The sequence below is a fragment of the Haemaphysalis longicornis genome, unplaced genomic scaffold (genome assembly GCF_048455015.1).
Source record: "Haemaphysalis longicornis isolate Haplotype H1 unplaced genomic scaffold, Haemaphysalis longicornis Haplotype H1 scaffold_7, whole genome shotgun sequence".
Taxonomy (NCBI): domain Eukaryota; kingdom Metazoa; phylum Arthropoda; class Arachnida; order Ixodida; family Ixodidae; genus Haemaphysalis; species Haemaphysalis longicornis.
The window spans coordinates 42,532,967-42,552,013 of NW_027526422.1; the positions used below are offsets into that span (position 1 = coordinate 42,532,967).

The 19,047-nt window shown below is 47.3% G+C and overlaps 1 protein-coding gene across 3 annotated transcripts; it reads right to left on the reverse strand.

The window, feature by feature from the left end:
• Positions 1-1,019: 1,019 nt before the first annotated feature.
• LOC144145363 (monocarboxylate transporter 14-like) lies at positions 1,020-18,760 on the reverse strand. 3 transcript variants are annotated; one of them, XM_077676937.1, is made up of 4 exons: positions 18,167-18,760; positions 16,807-16,950; positions 8,931-9,081; positions 1,020-1,286 (listed from the first exon to the last, which is right to left on the reverse strand). In XM_077676937.1, exons 1-4 carry the CDS (start codon positions 18,411-18,413, stop codon positions 1,262-1,264), a joined length of 567 nt encoding a protein of 188 aa, XP_077533063.1. In that variant the 5' UTR covers positions 18,414-18,760; the 3' UTR covers positions 1,020-1,261. The 3 variants fall into 3 exon arrangements, with proteins under 3 accessions (XP_077533063.1, XP_077533062.1, XP_077533061.1); XM_077676936.1 differs by having other exon boundaries at positions 8,107-9,081; positions 18,228-18,758; XM_077676935.1 differs by having other exon boundaries at positions 8,107-9,081; positions 18,167-18,756.
• Positions 18,761-19,047: the final 287 nt, after the last annotated feature.

A 19,047-nucleotide genomic window follows, 5' to 3' on the forward strand; every position in this document is an offset into this window, starting at 1 on the left:
ATGTATACAGTGTAGTAGGCTGCGTCGAGGTGTTGCTGGTGCCTGTTCCCCATATTATTTGGCAAGACCATGTGGCGTGGAACAGCGTGGCTGTCTCGCCGCATTTCTTGCAGTACTCGTCAAGGTCTCGATATTGCTGTCGCAGTTTCTTCGACCATCTGGATTTGTGTATGTACGTATTGGCCTTGATTTCCCGCAGGATTTGCGCTTCCGAGGCTGTGAGATATTTATGTGGATGTGAGCATTGAACCCTCAGCTTCCGGGCTATGCGGAGAGCTTCACTATAGGTTGGCGATGTGTAAGGACACATCCGTCGGCTGCGTGGTATGCGAGTGAACACGCAGCCACATTGGCCGCCCCATTCCCTTCCAGTCCTTTATGTTCAAAGGTCCATGTGACATTGTACAACTTTCCCATTTCTCTTGGCAGTATGCATCTGAGATGTTTGGGTATTCTGCCAGCTGTGGTTAGTCGTGCTGCATCTTGGGAGTCCGTTATGATGTTAAGGCTTCTTTGCTGTTTTTCTCCCAGCCGAATGGCGAAAATTACAACGCGTGCTTCTACTTGTTTGACTGTGGCGTTTCTCTGTGAGAGGCAGTCTAAAATTTCTCATTGTTTGGTGATTATCACTGAGACCGTCGTGGTGGCATTGTAGCATGCCGCGTCGACATACACCGTATTGTCGTGATTGTTAAATTTCCCCCGTATAAAGTCCCTCCTAGCCTTTCTCCTCTATTTGTGGACCTCTGGGTGCAAATGCTTTGGGAGTGGACCGCCGAAGCGGTGGCGTCATCTCACGGGGCGCAAGTGAACCCCGCCCTCGTTGCCGCCATAGGATTCCACCTTAGAGTAATGCTGTTAATACTACCAGTACAGGGAACTAGATTCTACCATTTGCCGCCGTCGTTGAAGTGAGCCGCGCGGACGATTGCCACGCCGCCGACTCGGAGCGCCTCAGGCGCATCATCTGCTAACCACATACCCAATCGGAATCACGGCTTTCCACAATTCCCACAAGGTCCAATCGAGAAACTGCATGTATTTGAGAGAATGGTGTAAGGCCATTAGGTGTTAGGTGAGTGGTAATGGCTACCACTTTTGTTTCTACTCGACAGGAATTTCAGCATTCCAATTTCCCTACATATTTTTTCACTTTTGAGCTGAAGGTGAGCTGCGTCTCCGGCTTGAAATGAGCTTCCATGTCCAAATAGAAATGAATAAGGCGTTGAGGGCGGCCAACAGGTGAAGTAGTCCAGTGTAGTCACCGAGGTCGTCTCTGTAATAACCTGCAAATAAAGCATTCTACAGATTACGTAAAGTAAGCATTTAAATTTCTACTCAACAAGGTAAAACTCCGAAACTATATTCATGGCTAAGAAGAAAACAAAAGAAACGTACAAAATGGCCGGAATTAGACATTAGTTTAGCACGCAGCCGCCATGTTTTCAAGCAAAGCTTTTGTATTCTCACTGATGGCGCCTGTAATTCCAAAATGGCCTGCAGGAAAGCCACCTTACTCTGACGATGATGATGAATGATCGTGGGTGAAGTGAAAGAAAAAAAATTACACCATCTTCCCACGTGGGAACCCTGAGGGGATGCAAAGCCGTGCAATCTGGATCAGCTATTCGCCTCTGGCGTTTCAAAGCGGCTTCTCGTTCTCGAAGCGAGGAATCCGCTGCTCGACGCTGCCGTTTACGTTCGGCGTCGCGAGCTCTCCTCTGTGCAGCCTTGTCTTCGGAGGTTCTCGCGGTTCTGACAGTGTGCTGGCTGGCGCTAGTTGAAGGTGCGCCAGCCAGTTCGCTGACGGAATCGTTGGCGTCCATTTCCAGTCATCGGACGGCGCTGAACCGAAGAAGCAACTGAGCGGAGCGCGGACCGGGTTTATTTGCAGAGCAGACGGAGTGGAGAGGAGAAGCAGCGCGCATGCGCGTGATTGGACAGCTGGTGTGGAGAGGGGAGGGGGGAGCGGCGCGCGTAGTGCACCGGTGGTGTGGAGAGGAGGAGAGGTGCGGACGCCGGACGCCGGACGACGGAGGGTCGACTAAGAGATGCTTTGCATATAAAAATCTTCCAAAATCCCCGTTTGTTCTCGCGCCAGCTTTACTGCGTGTGTTGGAGCCACTGTGAGTTATAAAGCACTTTCTCTGCCGTTAAAATTGCTCACAGGGAAGAAAGAAAGGGTCGGTTAAACAAAGCACTGGGAAACACTGTTTCGCATTCACAGTATGAATGAGTGTCTAAAGTGCAATCGCAAGCTCCTGTAGTTGCTGGTAGTCCACAATGCAGGCGACACCGGCAGAAACGCCGACGCACTTAAAACGTGCGCTTGGCAGTTTAAATATTTCTCCTAGTGCCGTATTCTCGACTGCACAAATTGCCGGCAATTCGCCATGGTTGCCAGCAATTTACCGGAAGTCTTTTCTGATTAGCTTTCAATTTTGGTCACGTGCTTCCGGTTTACAAAGCGGTTGTTGTTGCTGTCGTCATTTTGACGTTTTCGGACGTTTATGGGCACCAGTTATAAAGTTTGCCTTATTTCTCTTTACTGAAAGCGCATAATTCTTCGCCGGCAATGAAAAACCAGACTAAAAGTACTAGACATGACAACGTAGGCCTGTCTTTGCTATTCAACAACAATAATGCCTGTAATACACGCCCTCTCTGTGATTGGCTGAGAAGGCATGACGTAATTTACAGTTGGCGGAACAATTACGTCAAGCATTGGCAACTTCAGTCTGTGTAAAAGTGACGTAATGCTACGTAACAGCTTGAAAATGATGGCTGTTTTTGTCGCAAAATACAACAAAAATTGTTCCTGCGTGGCGTGCGAACTAAACTTTTAAAGAAGGGCGATGACCCCGCGCCGGCGCCGGTGCCCGCGGAGGCCGCAGACGCGGCCGCGGAGACGCCAGCGCCATCTCTCGCTCCCGTCCCGCGGCGAAGTGCGAGGAGGTGGCGCCGCTCGTCGGCACCCCAACAAAGAAAGAACTGAAACTAAAGCGTGGCAAACTGTTCGCATGGCGACGCAGTGAAACATCCCCCTCGCGAGGGGCACGATCAAATGCAGAGCATTTCCGGGGGCGCACGACATTAAGTAGTTTGCGTTACGTTAATGTTGTTGCACTTGTGGCAACTGCTGACGAGAGAGCGCTCGTCAGCAGTAATTTGAATGAGTCAACGATATAAGGCGCGTTCGTAGCGTCCCATTCTGTGTCGGCTTTGTGGCGCAGTGGGTAGAGCACCATGTACATTGCGTTCCGCCCGCAGGGTCGAGGGATCGAAAGCAGGCGCCGGATAGTATTTTCTTTTATATAGAGTAGGGGGAGGGGTGCGGACAACGACGGTGCGGACTACGACGGGACAACGCGGGTGACATCGTGAGTTACTGAAATGCTCTGCATTTAAAACGCTTCCCGTGGACGGATTTGATCCTGGATTCCTCGCGTTATGGAGCCGGCGTCCATTCGATTGCTTCATTTCGACATGTGCGATGCCAACGCCAAGAAGCAGGTACCGATTCGCGCCTTACACCCAAAACCCAAACGTTAGACCTACGGAGAGCACACCCGAGAGTTGATGTTGGTATTCTATAAAGATGGTGCGTACCTCCAGAGTAGCAAATACCCGCAGTGTGGGGTTGGCAAACCAAGGAATCCATCACGAAAGAGCTTCGTCTTCAACCATCATCGTGGTTAGACGGAGGGGTGCATGATTTTTCTTCAGTTTCCCGCACGCAACGTAACTGACGACATTCACGTGCTCCATGATGCCATTTACTGGAGGTGTGTCGGCTTGGATCAACCGAATCGATAGCCTCCGCAAATGCGGTCAGACTTATAGTTTGCTTGGCGCGCAGGCCGCTAGCCTGGTGCTGTAGCGCGAAGGCCGCGCGGCCTGTTCACAGAACAGTGTAACGCGAGCCGAAAAGCGTGCGGTTCAGTAGCGGCCTTGCTGGTATCCTAGCCGGAAGACGAAAACACGGCGTGTGGTAAACAGCTGCTCATCCTGTGCATGGCTGCTTTCACAACGCGGAGCCGATAGGACTGATACAATGTGGGAGCGGAAGTTGTACTTGTCTGGAATTGTCGCGGAGTGCAGTTCCGATCGCCCGTATCACCGACTATCTTTCCTATAAACCGTATAATACCTTAAGTCGACGTGAAAAGCTCTTATGAGAACCTCGTGCCACTGCTGTTTTTAGATGCGACGCTCAGAGCATCTCTTGTCGGCGGCCCTGTCCTTCCTGCGTGCGTCCGTTGTTGTCTGCGTGCGTCCGTTGTTGTCCGTGTGCGTCCGTTGTTGTCCGCAGCCACTCTCCCGCTCTCCTCTCCGATAGCGAACACTCTCTCGCGAGGGGCATTGGATTGGATTCGATTGGATTGGCTTGGCTTGACTTGGCTTGGATTGGATTGGATTGGATTGGATTTGTATTGGATTTGATTAAAGTGGATTGTGTTGGATTGTGTTGCCTCATAGCCGCGGCAGACGCACTGGCGCCGGCGCGTGCCCAGGATAGAGCGTGTGCGGCCCAGCGCGCTCTGACTCCGCCGGTGGGCGCCGCTGCGCGCGGTGCTTCGCATGTGCAGTACTCTCTCTGTCTTCGGTCTCCACTCCTTCGGGCGCGCTGCGCATATAACCGGTGTGCCGCTCTCCGGTGGCCTTTCGGTCGACGGTTGCTCTCCGCTTGCGCTTGAACCCCCCCCCCCCCCCCAGCGTCGCATCACACCGCGAGGGGAGGTGGGCGTAATTTTTTTTAAGAGTGATTAGCCGTTGCATGATATGGATGTGGAAATAAAGGTTACCTTTGAACGGTAGAGGGTTTAGATTGATTGATTGATTGATTGATTGATTGATTGATTGATTGATTGATTGATTGATTGATCTATCGATATTGTTACGCTACACTGCTTCTGCTATGCTGGACTGGCTTAGTGGTTTACTCCCTCCCGCTTGGCTGCGCTGAAGAAGAGAAAGGAGATGCAGAAGCTGAGGAAGCTCTGTCCCTGTAACCTAACCAAGAAGCCGAGCAGTCCTTTGGACACAAGTTTCAAAATACGTTTGTATATATCTCTCTCTCTCTGTGAGAAGCGAAGGAAGAAGCCGGGATTCTCTCCGCATTGTTCCCATCGCCGCTTCACATTTTCCTGTCTTCAGAGCCCACGCTCTTGTCTAAATAGGCCCTTCCCGGACGTAACAACATTGACCTAATGGATATTTATGGATATATGTAAATTTAAAACAAAAATTCATCGGTAGCTGAAGTCTGATTATATGGGCTTTGAAGAGGAAAGCCTAGCGGTTATAAAATACTTCTTCACTGCTACATCGTGTTTTCGTCTCTTTCTGCGCTTTCGCATCTCTCACTTTTGGTAAGTTACTCTAACAGGCCGAGTGGCCGCAGTTCACTCGGCACTTTCCCCGCAGATAGAGCCCTCCTCCACGTCTACCTGTTCTACTCGTGGGCCGTCACGTTCACCTGTCACGCGGCACGAACCAGACTAACTCCTGTTCTTCCTATTGCGGGGTGCCGATTTATCGCCGTGGTTGTGAGGAAACCGCGCCTTGGAGTCTAGTGGCGCCCAAGAAAAGAGACGCGAAACCGGGCAGCCATTTCAGCAAGCGTAGCTTTCTTTTCAATTGCCAAAGCAAGAAGGCGGAGCACGCGCTGCGTGCTGCACGTAAATTTCTTCTTCATCGTCCGCTTTGTTTCGTGGCTAAGTTCAAACCACGGGAGGCTCAAATGCAATTTACAACAGTGGTAATTCCCTTGGCTACTCCCCTGGGCTCAAATCCCACACGAAGCCAAATGCGCCCACTTTTTATTAAGTTTTTTACAGGAGCGGTCATTTTAGTACCATTCGTATTGACGCCACTGACGATGCCTGTCACTTTTCGTACGAATGATTTTTTAAGAAAATAGAAAATTACGCGCTTTCACAGGCTTGAGTGGAACGACAGGAAAGTGGCATCTACGGGTAGCGGGACGGACGAGGTGATCCGCTTAACGTAACTATATTCCACGTAAAACGAAGAGCTGAGTTGTCTCTCACATAGTTCGAAAGCGATCTGGATTTTGTAGCTCGGGTCGGTCTCGTCACTGTCGCGACCACGTGAGCGCGACTAAATGACCGCTGAGATAATACGGCACACTTAGGTGGTCGCCGGTCTACCGTGTCTTTTTATACCTTCTTGCTTATAAGTGTTCTGCTGCAATAACGCAGATTCTTTGTCAATTTCACTGTAGTGATAGAATAAAATTCTCATACCCGAATTCTTTCTCACGAAAGGCCAACCAGGATACTTTGACAGCAGAGCTGTTTAAGCTTTTAGTTCCACCATCGAGCGTTACCAGAAAAAAACAAATTTCAAGAAAAAAATCCCGGAACATCTTCACTAGCGTGAAACCTGGGGATGGGCGAAGCATGCAGTGTACCAGTGTATTCTTGGAACCTTGGCGTTTTTGCCCACGGAGATGAAAACGTTTGAGGGTAGAGCTTTAAAGCTTCGCCGTAAAAGTCTAATGTCTTTGAAGCACGAAGCGCTCTAGCGCGCGGCGTTGAAAAACGAGTGTCTTGGTGTTTTAGTACCATGACTACTTGAGATGAAGACGACATGAGACGACGACAGGCCGAGCCCCTAAGTCTCTTCGCCCCTAAAATAGCGAGCACACCTGAGCGTGTGCGTCGTGAGGAGCGCCCGGTGTCGGCCAGCTCGACCTTCGAGAACACTCTGCCCAGCGTTCGTGGCGTGATCATTCGCGTGCTGTTCTCCACGCCAGTCCAGGTGCTTTCGTGCTTGAATGGGGGAGCACAGACACCCAGTTCGCTAAGGCGGTTGCCGCGAGTTCTAGCGCGTGCTAACGCGGTCCACTTTGGGAGAGATGTGATACGCTGCGGACGAAATGATCCGGGCCTTCCCGTCAAGGAGACTTTCAGCGGCAAGTACGGAAATCCACGTGAGATGGAACAGCCGGGTCTCCGACGAAGGGAGAGGGGCTGCCAGCGATGCTTTTTCTCCAGCCTTGCTCCACTAGTGATAGCTGCGCCAATTTTTTTGACTAATAAGAGGACGCAAACGTACCTGAACTTTGGGTAAAATTCGTTCCGCAGTGACGAAGACCAAAATAATTCAAACCATCTGTTAGGCGTAATGTAGAGGAGATGTCACCTTGCCGCCCCCCGCTATTCGTTACGAGCCTGCGTTAGAACTCTTCGTTTCACAGTTCTAGGTAAGAGCATAATTCAGATACAGCCGCGTTTTCTCTCAGATGGAATGTGTATAGGACGTGTTTCTAGCTATATATAAACTAGGTGTAACAACATTAAGGCTGCAAGAAAGCAAGTTTTGTTGACTACCCTTTTTTGTTGCACTCGACAGAAATCGAACGACTGCCCTGCCGCTTTCTCTAGTATTCTCCATGTATGAGCGGCCTCGCGTTTACGCAATTGTCGTTCAAGCAACAGATTTCCTGCAGCCCTACGACATCCTTCCAGGGTGTCGCGTCTAGCCCTGTGTTTCAAATGTTTTGCTAAAATAGGGAAACTGCTGGGCATCTGGCGTTGCGGTTCCTCTCAGCAGCTTCTTTTCAATGAGCGAGAAGGTGTTGATAGCAACTATCCTACACAGCAGTGTAGTAACGTGCGTACCGGGATCCCTAGTAACGTGCGTACCGGGAACCACCAGCGTACCGGGATCCCCTTTCGGGCTTGAAAAAGTAATAGAGGATCCCACAATGAACTATGTCGATTGTGTCATGATGTCAAACAATTCGCGCTTATCGAAAAAGTCGCCAAAGTACTTTTTCAATGCCCCTGTTTCATGTCTGACGTTTATGCTTATGCATGTTATATTATCAAACAATTCGCACTTGCAAAAGGTGTCTGGCTCTTTTGCATGGCTGGCATGTTTATGAAAAAACTTGCATCAAAACACGAGATTCACACAGAAATTGAGCGTAGAAGTCATGTACCGAAGCCACCTCTTTGCATTTTTAGCGAAGTTTATCAAAAAGCTGAAATGAATTGAGGGGGAAGTATGGAGGGGGGGGGAGCAGGGGCTCCATTTGCGAATCACTGACATAGAGTATGAACAAGTAATACTTACCGATAAGAGGGGGCCGCGCTAGAAGGAAGACTCCTATGCAGAAAGAAAGACCTCCATACATCATAGGCAAAGTTCCAATGCCAAAGTCCTTGACAAGAGCAGGAGCCTGGAGACACATTCTGGATCCGCAAGTGCTTCCGAAGATGCCAGCAGCGACAATCATTTCCGGAAGTGTCCTCGCCCACACAAACCATTCGCACGCGGCGCCTTGCAGCACGTACCCCAGCAGCATAACGGATTCAAGCGAGAGCACTCCTGAATCGATGGCGAGGCCGCTTAAGGCCCTGAACACGATGTCGCCGACCGCAAAGGCTTCGAGGATGTGGACAGAACTCAAAGGATCAACGCCTCTGTCCTTGGCCAGATCGACTGGTATCATCACAAATATACCCATGGTGCAAATGACGGTTGAGAAAGACGACGCATGAATCAGAAAGCGCAACGTTAGAAATTGCTTTGCGGTCCTGTTTAGACGTAAAACTTGAGGTTTGTTCCTAATTTTAGCCGTCACTAGAGGGTCGTCGTTTGAAATGGGCGAAGTAGCGTCATGACGCTCTGGTGTGCAACTCATTGCAAGCCCATTAGCGGATTGCTTCCCAGGATCACAGTTGACATCACCCCCTGCTCTGATAGTGCTGTTTTCTTCAACCAAAGGCTGAAGCGACGCGTCCTCTGGCCTTTTCTGAGCATTCGGGGCAGTTACTTCCTTTCGCGACAAGCTTGGAGACTTTTTCAGCCATGGTGGACTCCTAAGCATCATCGCCGCAGGAAAGGCGTTTAGCAGAACACCCCCGTAGAGAAGAAAAGCTCCCCGAACTCCGTACTCTGCACGAAAGTACTCGACAAGGCGGGACATGAGTGCAGTGTTGAATCCGGAGGCCGTGAACAGCAGGCTGGAGGCGGCTGTCCTCCGCTTCTCGAAGTGCTGGGCCACCATGACGTTGGCGCCAACGTAGAGACCGGATAGTGCCGTGCCTGCAAAGATTTTTTGTATGCTGTACACATCCTAACGTTTTTGCGACCACAGAGATGGCAAAACGAATAAAGATGGGACGACTATGTGCGTGTCGTAGTAAATATCAAAGCCCACACACCCGAGTAGGCCTTACAAGTTTTCTTAAATATCACGAACCCCTACTCAAATCTTTTGTTGTGTGACGCATTGTAGTTTTGGTACGCAACGTTGATTTGCTGCACTAAAAGTGCGTGTCAAGCTGCACTAGTCCTAGTTCGTTCGCACTTCTATAATTACGTTAAATAAGGGAACTTGAGGGACGTTTGCTTCAAGATAATGCCTTGATTTGAGTTGCGAGTTTCCAGAACACTTTCTAGATGTTAGAACTTCAGAACAGTGACTGCGAGAAATCACGGTACTTGTTAAGGGTATGGCTTGAGCTATACGCCGGTGGAATGTTTACATATAGTTTGCTTTAATTGTTAACACATTAAAAACAAAGTTATTATGTTTTCATAGCCCGCATAAAGCCCCAGCGCCGAATTACTCTGTTTTTCTCCATGGTCCTCAATGTTTCGGTTGTTCGTGCTCTGAACTTGATCTTGTACACAATGTTAAATACCTTGGGTTTATCTTTGACGACACATTATCTTGGAGTCTGCAAATTGAGGAGGTGGCTAAACGGTTGCGTTTGATTTGTATATATTTGTATTCTTTGAGGTCGTGCTGTGACGTTTCCGTTAGAAAAACGCTGTACAAATGTCTAGGTGAGTCTATTATCAAATATGGTTTGACTGTTTATGGTTTTGCTTCCCCTTACAAATTAAACGTTATAAACCGAATATTGAATAAAATTGCCGTTAACCTTGCGTATGGTACCCGATACCATGATTACGATCTTCAATCAATTATGTATTCCTTTGACATGTTGTCTGTGTGCACCAGCAGTGTATTTTTGATGTAATAATGAAAAATTATTTTGATGATTCATTAAAAGTAGTAAACATAGTAGTAGTAAACAAAGTAGTAAAGCCGCTACGTTACACTGAACGATTCGTCCTACCTTTAGTGTACACCAATTTCGGTAAAAGAAGTCGCCGCTTCTATATTCCATTTTATTTTAATAAGCTTCACTTTGATCCCAATATCCCTAACTTCACCACAGTGAAACGCTTGCTTCGACAGTGGTTGAGCACAGACGCATAAAGTTTCCCATTCTTCCGTTTGTAATTCTTACTGTGTTTGAACACCAAGCTTGCATTCCTTTATGTAACGATTGTATTATTTTCTTTCTTGCGAAGCTTTCTTAATTGCAGTGTTTTCTCATGTCTTGTATGTTCCCACACTCGTGTTCCTATTTATCGAGCGTGTTTTCTTATGTTGGAAATCTAGTACTTGGTTGTAAATGGCTATATGTATATTTATTATGTTCAATCACAAACTGTGATTCGGTGGGCTGCCCAGCCACGCACACAAGCGACCCCCACGCGCTTATGCAAGCTGGATCATGTATTTGCATATACAGTGAGTAAATTATTGTTATTATTATTATTATTATTATTATTATTATTATTATTATTATTATTATTTCGCCGCGTGATGGCGCCCAGTAAGGACAAGTGCCTCCTCTGCTGCCTCGCTTTCTTCGGCAGGCAGGAGTTTTTTCGATGTTCTGCGTGTAAACGCCGTGCGCACGGAAAGTGCATTGTTCTTCCGGACGAGGAACTGCAGCGTTTGACCTCCGGTGAGCAGCCGTTCGTCTGTAATCTGTGTGTGGCCGCGGCGTCACCCGCTAGGCCTAGCGACCCCGGTGACCAAACCAGCGAAGACGGTGAGCCAGCGAACATCCCGGCCAAACGAGTGGCGTCCCCTGTCGCTTCAACCCTTCGGCGGACCTACGCGCTGAGGTAGCTGCTTTGAAGAATCTCCTGTCCGAAGCCTGCGACAGCCTCTCTTTTCTTGGGGATGTTGTCACCGAGCTGCGGGAGGAGAACCGGCTTCTGCGGCGGGATAATGTGGCTGGGCTTGCCCATCAGGCTGCAATCGTCGCGTCCCTGCGTGAGGAGGTTCGCTGCCTGCGAGGGGAGCTCGCCCGTCCGCCGCCTTCCCCGAAGCCTGCTAGCCGTTCCACGCTACCGGTGACGTCACCCCACTCCGGTCTCCCCATGAGGTCGTCGTTCGCCGCAGCTGCCGCCGGTGCAGCGGGCGAAGGCGGCCCCCTCCTGTCCTCGACGAAAGCTTCGGCATTCTTAGAACGCTCCAGCGGTCAACCAGGTGCGGTGTTGAGTGATTTGAGTTCCCCATCGGACTGCCCCTTGCCTCCGCCTCTACAGTCCGACACTGCGAGTAATGACCCGCCGGTGAACTTAGTGAAGAAAAGAAGCCCTCCTCGCGTTGGTGCATCGGAAGCTTCTGAGTTGGTTGTGGTGCGCCGACCGCCGAGCTCCAGGGCCATCTTTGTCTCGAAGTTGTCGGCTAACACGACATCTGGGCAACTGTTGGCCCACTTGTCGAATGTGCAAGTCACGCCATTGTCGTGCAAACGCCTTAAAACCAAGCATGACTCCTATTCTTCTTTTTGTGTAACTGTTGACGCAGAGTGTTTCAGGCGCCTGTGCGACCCGTCTATGTGGCCAAAGGGCTGCCTCTTCAAGCCGTTCCAAGGCAAGCTCCACCCTGGCATGGTGCACAGCTGTGAAACTTCTGAGAATGACCAGTAAGAACGACACTCTAGACATCTATTATCAAAATGCTCGGGGTCTACGTACTAAGTCCTCCGAATTTCTTAGAAATGTTGTGTGCTCCAAATTTTCTACTATTGTTATTACTGAAACTTGGCTTTGCGATGATATCTCATCTTCCGACTATTTTCCTCCGACCTATGAAATTTTTAGAAGTGACAGAAAGTTAACTGGGCCTAAGCAAAAGGGTGGCGGTGTTCTCATTGCCATCGATCGCTCAGTGCAATGCGTGCGGCGTGCAGACCTCGAGACTGAGGAATCAGTCTGGCTTGAGGTAGGCCTCAAGAGGGGCGAGAAGCTGCTCATTGGTGCATTCTATATAACCCCGGATATCTTACCTGCTGAATATAATCTCAAGCTCACATCTATTGAAAATGTTTCCAATTCACACTCCAACCATAAGCTAATTATACTTGGGGACTTCAACACCCCAGGTATTCACTGGAACAGTCTTTCATTTCAGCATAAAAACCATTATGCAGCGCAGAAATGCAGCATGTTATTAGATTTTCAATCATTCACCTCCTTGCAGCAGTTCTGCCACATAGAAAACTTCTGTGGTAATGTCCTAGATGTGTGCTTCTCGAACTTGAAAAACGTACAAGTGTGTGCCTCCGAAATATCTCTTGTACGCCCCGACAAGTTTCACCCCCCTCTTATTGTCTCTATCTCTGTCGCTGCCCAGCATTGCTATGGTGGTGTTGACGATTGTGCAGTCCCGCGATATGCTTTCAAGCGTGGAGATTATGTTGGGCTCTATCACTTTTATTCATCTGCTGAATGGTCTAGTGTTTTTGATGTCAATGATGTTGACGAACAGGTTCGACGTTTTACCGAAATTGTCAGGAGTGGCATGGAAAAGTACATCCCTTTTTATAAGCCTGTTCATTCCAAATTTCCCCACTGGTTCTCTAAAGAACTTCGAAGTTCGCTTAAACTTAAGGACAGTGCCCACAAAAAGGCCAAGCGGTCTGGGCTTGACAAGTGGAAAGCGGATTTTAGTCGGTATCGCTCACTTTGTAAAAGCCTCTACCGGCGTGACCACCAGCTCTATATAGAGTCGTTAGAGGCTTCTGCGTCTCAGAAACCGGCTGACTTCTGGAGGTATGTACGCGGCCGTTCTAAGGCGTCTAAAGAACACATTAGTCTGATTAATTCCAATGGGGAACAGGTTGAGGATGTCGCCACGAGCTTTGCTCAGTACTTTCATTCTGTCTTTCAACTGCCAGATGGTCCCGATGAACGCCTATCGTTTAATATGTCTAATTTTAGTACACTTATGTTCGATGAAAAACTTGTCAATGATAGCCTTAAACGGATGAAACCGTCATTTTCCTGTGGTGCAGACGGAATTCCTGCAGCCCTCATGAAGGCTTACGGCAACATTTTTGTGCCTGTCTTAACTTCCATTTATAATAACTGTTTGCTTTTCGGCAAATTTCCTCGTGCATGGAAGATTGCTCGAATTTTTCCAATATTTAAGTCTGGTGATAAGTCAGCCGTTACCAACTATCGCCCAATCTCACTCCTTTGTGTCGCCTCAAAACTCTTTGAGTCAGCTCTGCACAACGTTCTTGCTGCCTGCGTCAAGAACGTTCTGATACCAAATCAGCACGGCTTTTTCTCGGGTCGATCGACGGTTACAAATCTTGCAAGCTTCATGACTCAGGCTTCGGCTGCAGTTTGTGAAAACGGCCAGTTGGATGTAATTTATTTTGACCTCAGTAAGGCGTTTGATGTAGTAAACCATAAATTATTAATTAACAAGCTTACTATGTCCGGTGTTGATGCAAGTCTTGTTGCCTTGTTGTCCAACTATCTCCTTGACCGGTCCTTTTACGTAGATGTAAATTTCAAAAGGTCTAGTGTTTACACTGCAACGAGTGGTGTACCTCAAGGTTCTGTGCTGGGTCCACTATTGTTTTCTATCTTTATCAATGATGTGTCAACAGTGTTAACAAAATCTTCATTTCTTCTCTATGCTGATGATGTCAAACTATTTAGGCACATTAGCAGTTTTCAGGACTGCTCTGCCTTGCAGAGGGATGTGTCGGAATTATCGGTCTGGTGCAGCAAAAACTGTCTAATTTTAAATCCAGCTAAAACAAAGGTTGTCACGTACAGCCGGAAAACCCATCGTCTACTGTTTTCCTACAGTATAGCGGGAGCTCCGTTGCAAAGGGTTGAGGAGATTAGGGACCTCGGGGTTCTTTTCGACAGTACCCTCTCTTTTTCTTCTCATATTAGGCTCATCACCCGGCGAGCGCTCCGAAGTCTTGGAAATGTGTGTCGGATTACAAAGGAATTCTCTTCTCCAGATCCATTTCTAATGCTATACAATGCAATATGTATCCCCCAGTTAGAATATGCTTCTGTTGCCTGGAACGGCATCTCCAAATCTAGTAGTGAATTAATAGAACGTGTGCAGAAGAAGTTTTTATCCATATTTAAGCACCGTCATCACAATCACAGTTCGGGTCCTGATTCTGACTTACCCATAGTTCCTTCCATTCCTTCGTTGACCTGCAGACGTATGCGTGCAGACCTTACATTTCTTCACAAAATTGTTCATGGTGACCTTTCTTGCGCAGACCTGCTTAACTGTTTAGAGTTTAGTGTTCCACAGAGGCCCACCAGGTCGCATCGCCCTTTCTTGACCGCTGCGCGCAACTCCAATCATTCTCCTGTGCGCAGAATACAGAATTGCTACAACCGCTTCTCTGAACGCCTTGACATCTTTCAAAGCTCCTTTACAATTTACCGTACTGCTTTGTTGAACACAGTATGTTAAACATCTATGATATCTCTGTCGTTCGTTTTTCTTTTTTTTTATTGCTGAAATTTGGTTTCTCTGTGGTTCTGTTTAACCACTATAGTTGCCTGTTTTTGAAACTGTTTACTTATCATGGTTGTCTTATCATTTGTATCTATACTTTGTCATTGTTCTTGTCGTCTTACTGTTAAACTTTGTTCTCTGCTTGTTGTGTATTCATTACAATAAGCTGAGCCACAAAGGCATCTTCTTTTTCTTTTTTACCTGTACCCAGGCTCCGCCTGTGCTTTATTTCTGTAATTTTCGCTACTTCAATTTGTGTGTGTGTTGTCGCTTGTTTGTTTCTTTCAATATGTTTCTTGTATTTTGTTTTCATGTAACTATCCGTGCGCCAGCACCCAGGCCTCTGGCTGTTCCTGGGCACGTAAATAAACATGATTGATTGATTGATTGATTGATTGATTATTATTATTATTATTATTATTATTATTATTATTTGTTATCTCAAGGAGCGATATTGCTATGTAAGTGTTAACGGTCAAACATCATTTAGGTACAAAGCAACCAGTGGTGTACCCCAAGGCTCCGTTCTGGGTCCCCTTCTTTTTTCCATTTTCATTAACGATGTTGCTTCTGCCATTCAAAATTCTTCTTTTTTGTTGTACGCTGATGATATAAAAATCTTTAGAGAAGTGCGTAGTGTTCAGGACTGTAATTCTCTTCAGGTTGATATTGTGTCATTCTATCGTTGGTGCACCAAAAACGACCTTATTTTGAACCCTTCAAAAACTAAAGTTGTCTCCTATAGTAGAAAAACTCAACAGCTGCAATACCCTTATGAAATTGCAGGCACCACACTGCCGAAGGTGACCGAAATTCGGGACTTGGGAGTACTTTTTGATTCTCCTCTGACTTTCTCTTCCCACATTGCACAAATTACCCATCGGTCTCTTCGTTGTCTGGGTGCTGTTTGCAGGTATTCTAGAGAGTTTAAAGGTCCGCTTCCTTTCTTAAAGTTGTATTCGGTTCTCTGCTTACCTCTTCTTGAATACGGTTCTGTTGTCTGGAATGGAACTTGCAAGTCCAATAGTGACCGTATCGAAAGGGTTCAAAATAAGTTCCTTTCTATCTTTAAGCACCGCTTCCGTCATGTGCAAGACGACGCAAACGGCATCATGTCTCTTCTGAAAAGCATTCCTTCCCTTCGGTGTCGATGAATGCGAGCTGATATTATCTTTCTCTATAAACTTCTTCATGGTAATATTTTGTGTGACGATTTGGTTACACTTATCAATGTCAATTTGCCAAATAAACTGTTCAGAAAATTTCCAGCTTTCAGACCAGTTGCTTTAAAAAGCCGACGCTCGTCCATCTGCCGAATACAATGTGCATATAATGAATATTCCGTTCGGCTTGATATATTCCAGAGCTCCTTTACTTTGTTCTCTAAAGAGTTGAAAACTGTTGTAGCTTAAGTCCTTTATGTCATTCCAAATTTATGTACCCTATGTATTATGTGCAAACTGTTCTTGCTTGCTTTTCACTTTTTCTTCTTTTGTGTTGCTTGAATATTTGTACGTTTTAGTGTCAGTGTTGGTAATGCTGAAGCTTTTCCCCCTTTTTTTTTGGAACTTCCTAATATGTTGTTAGAAAACCTTGGTTATATACGTATACTCTATGTCATGTTGATTCAATATTTGCTTGTATAGTTCCTATTTTTCACATCTACTGAACGTTTATCTGGCCTAGTGGCATGGCTTGCAACACAGCCTGTCGTTTCTTTTTTGACTTTCTGTTCTTTTTTTTTTCCTTTTTTGCTTTATAAGATTTCTGTAACTATTTTTACTTTATTGTTTATGTCATACTTATAGTTTTTGTGTGTTGTCTTGTCTTAATTGTAGTGTTTTTTTTTTGTATGGTGTACCAGTACCAAGACCCTAGGGTTGTTCCTGGGCACCGAAAATAAAGGTTGATTGGTTGGTTGATTATTATTATTTGTCTCGTATGCATATGCAACGAATTGACCTCCAAACTACTTTACTAATATTTCAGATATGTAAAAACGCGTAGCCTTACTAAGTAAGTTAACTGCCCTTCAGCAGGCCTCAGTTGTTCTTTTTTGTAAGGTGTACTCTCAGACGCAAGCGCATGTATAACTCAAGTTCCTTTTCTCGTAGCTGTAACAGAATGATTATATTCTGAAACATTTCATGAGCCGTTGTAACCAGTACCGTGGATTAGGCCGAAGACAATGGTAATGAAGACGACGTCTTGTGCCCAGTAGCAAGTGCTCGCTGCGACCCCAGTCAGCACAGAACAGGTTAGCAGAACTGCTCGGCAAGAGAAACGCCTGCACAGGATGCCAGTTAGTGGACCTGCGTGGAAACGCAGCCAGAAAACGCCAAATGAAGTAACTTGCCTTCGTCAGCAGCACTGTCACAAAAGGCAAAACAGAACTACGGAAGCCGCTCGTTCAACTCTCTTGGCGTGGGTACAAAATTTTAGCGACAAACAACTAACGTCTTATTTTTTATAGTAGGGTTTAACGCGCCGACACAACGCAGGCGATGAGGTGTGGCGTAGTGGAGGGCTCCGGATTAATTTTGACCACCTGGGGATCTTTATAATGCGCCGATATCTCGTACACACGGACGCTTTTGCTTTTTGCCTCCATCAGAAAAGCAGCCGCCACGGCCGGGAATCGAACCCGCAACCTTGTGCTCAGCAGCACAACGCCTTAGCCGCTGAGACACCGCGGCGGGTAACTGACGTCTTTTGAGCACGCCTAGTACCACCAGGGCAACAGTGAAACCACAATATACGGGGAGCCCAGGTTTCCAGGGGATTTTCGCAGCGTAAATACGGAACGTCGAGGAGATTTCGCTTCGGAGCGCAATTGCGTGGCGGGAGTCTCTCGCTGGGGAAAACAAAAATAACGATAAATACCCGTCATTGAAGGCAACATTTCCCGACTAAGGGTTGTGTAGATTTGTGGTCGTAGATAGCAGTACCCAATACAGCATATATAGCAAACATTACAACACTTATGTGGCATATGGGCAGTTAATAGATTGCTGTGTAGATTGTCGGTGCTAAGTGTTTGCGTGTCGTTCGGCTCGAAGCTTCGATACAAAAAAACTCAAGAATAGTGCCCTTACGGAAACTAAAACGTTGTCTACGCGAACGAGCACGCTTTTAAGCTCACTCTTTTATCGTCTCATATATTGCGATACATAGCGTGAGTGCAACCTCAGCTGTATCTATACAGCTGCAAGAGTCACAACGCTGTGAAACATGTTTCGGTAAAAACGAAAACGAACAAGGAGACGACAGCCTCACGAGGAATAATCGTTAGGAAAAGCCACAGAGGACACACTGCAACAGGCATGCTTAAATTATTGCTTTCCATATTCTACTATTGGTCAGAAAGCTGTACCTTATTCTCGATCAAGCGCATTCATTTTAGAACACATTTTCACAATGTGTGCCTAAATTATGGCAGAACTAAGTTGTTGTAGCTATAGCGATATTTAGTTAAAGCAACATTAGTGCGCTCAGTCATGCACGAAGCATCGCCGCATGCCTGCTTACCTGCGAGTAGAAGCACAGTTCCCGCGAGAGAAACCGGCCACGACGCCTGCTCTCTGCTCACCCCAAAGGTCTCGATGATGCCGTAGAAGAAAATTCCCGCGATTCGGGTTGTGGCCGTGCCCATGAAGAGCACGATGCCGCTGAAACACGCCGTGATCCAGCTCCATCTCGAGTCAGCTCCAAAGTGTGGGTCGTTCTTGAGAGCAATCCGTCTTCCCGTCATGTCCGGCGCCGACGATGCGCACATGCGACTTCAAAGTTGGCTGCACTGCGAAGTTAACCGTTCTAGTATGCACAAGCTTGGGAGTAAGGGAATTGGCGCCCAATATCTTAAGGTCCCCATTTGCACCCTGCTGCGGGAACACTCTGGTTTACCCGGAACAACGCTACCAACACACATTCGGTTGAAAGTGGTTCAGCCTGGAACTAAAGCGCACGTGAAGGGCACGCCTGTGTCTTGAAGGTGTTGGGCACACAGACTGCGTCGGAGAGGCTTAAACTACAGGTGGCTAAATAGCCCGACGGCGCTCGGGGCAAACTGCGGCCACAGATAAATACTTGAGACCGGAGTAGGAGATTACGGTGCGTTGACTTTGCACGATAGGGCTCCAACTCGTACGTCTTGTTGCCTCCGCTTCCCTCTCGCCTTATCTTTCCTCGCGTGGGACTCGTGATCAGGACCTAGAGGATGCTAGTTTTGCATGTCGAGAGGCCAGTCAGAGTGCGTACAACTGCGCAGTTACGCCTCTGACCCGCCTTTCGGGAAGTTCACGCGTAACACTTAAATGGAAGGCATCGGAAGTTCGGAAGTTCATAGAAATACTGCAAAAATAGAAGTATCTTGGTGAACGTTGGTAGGTTTTTGACGTTCACCTTACAAA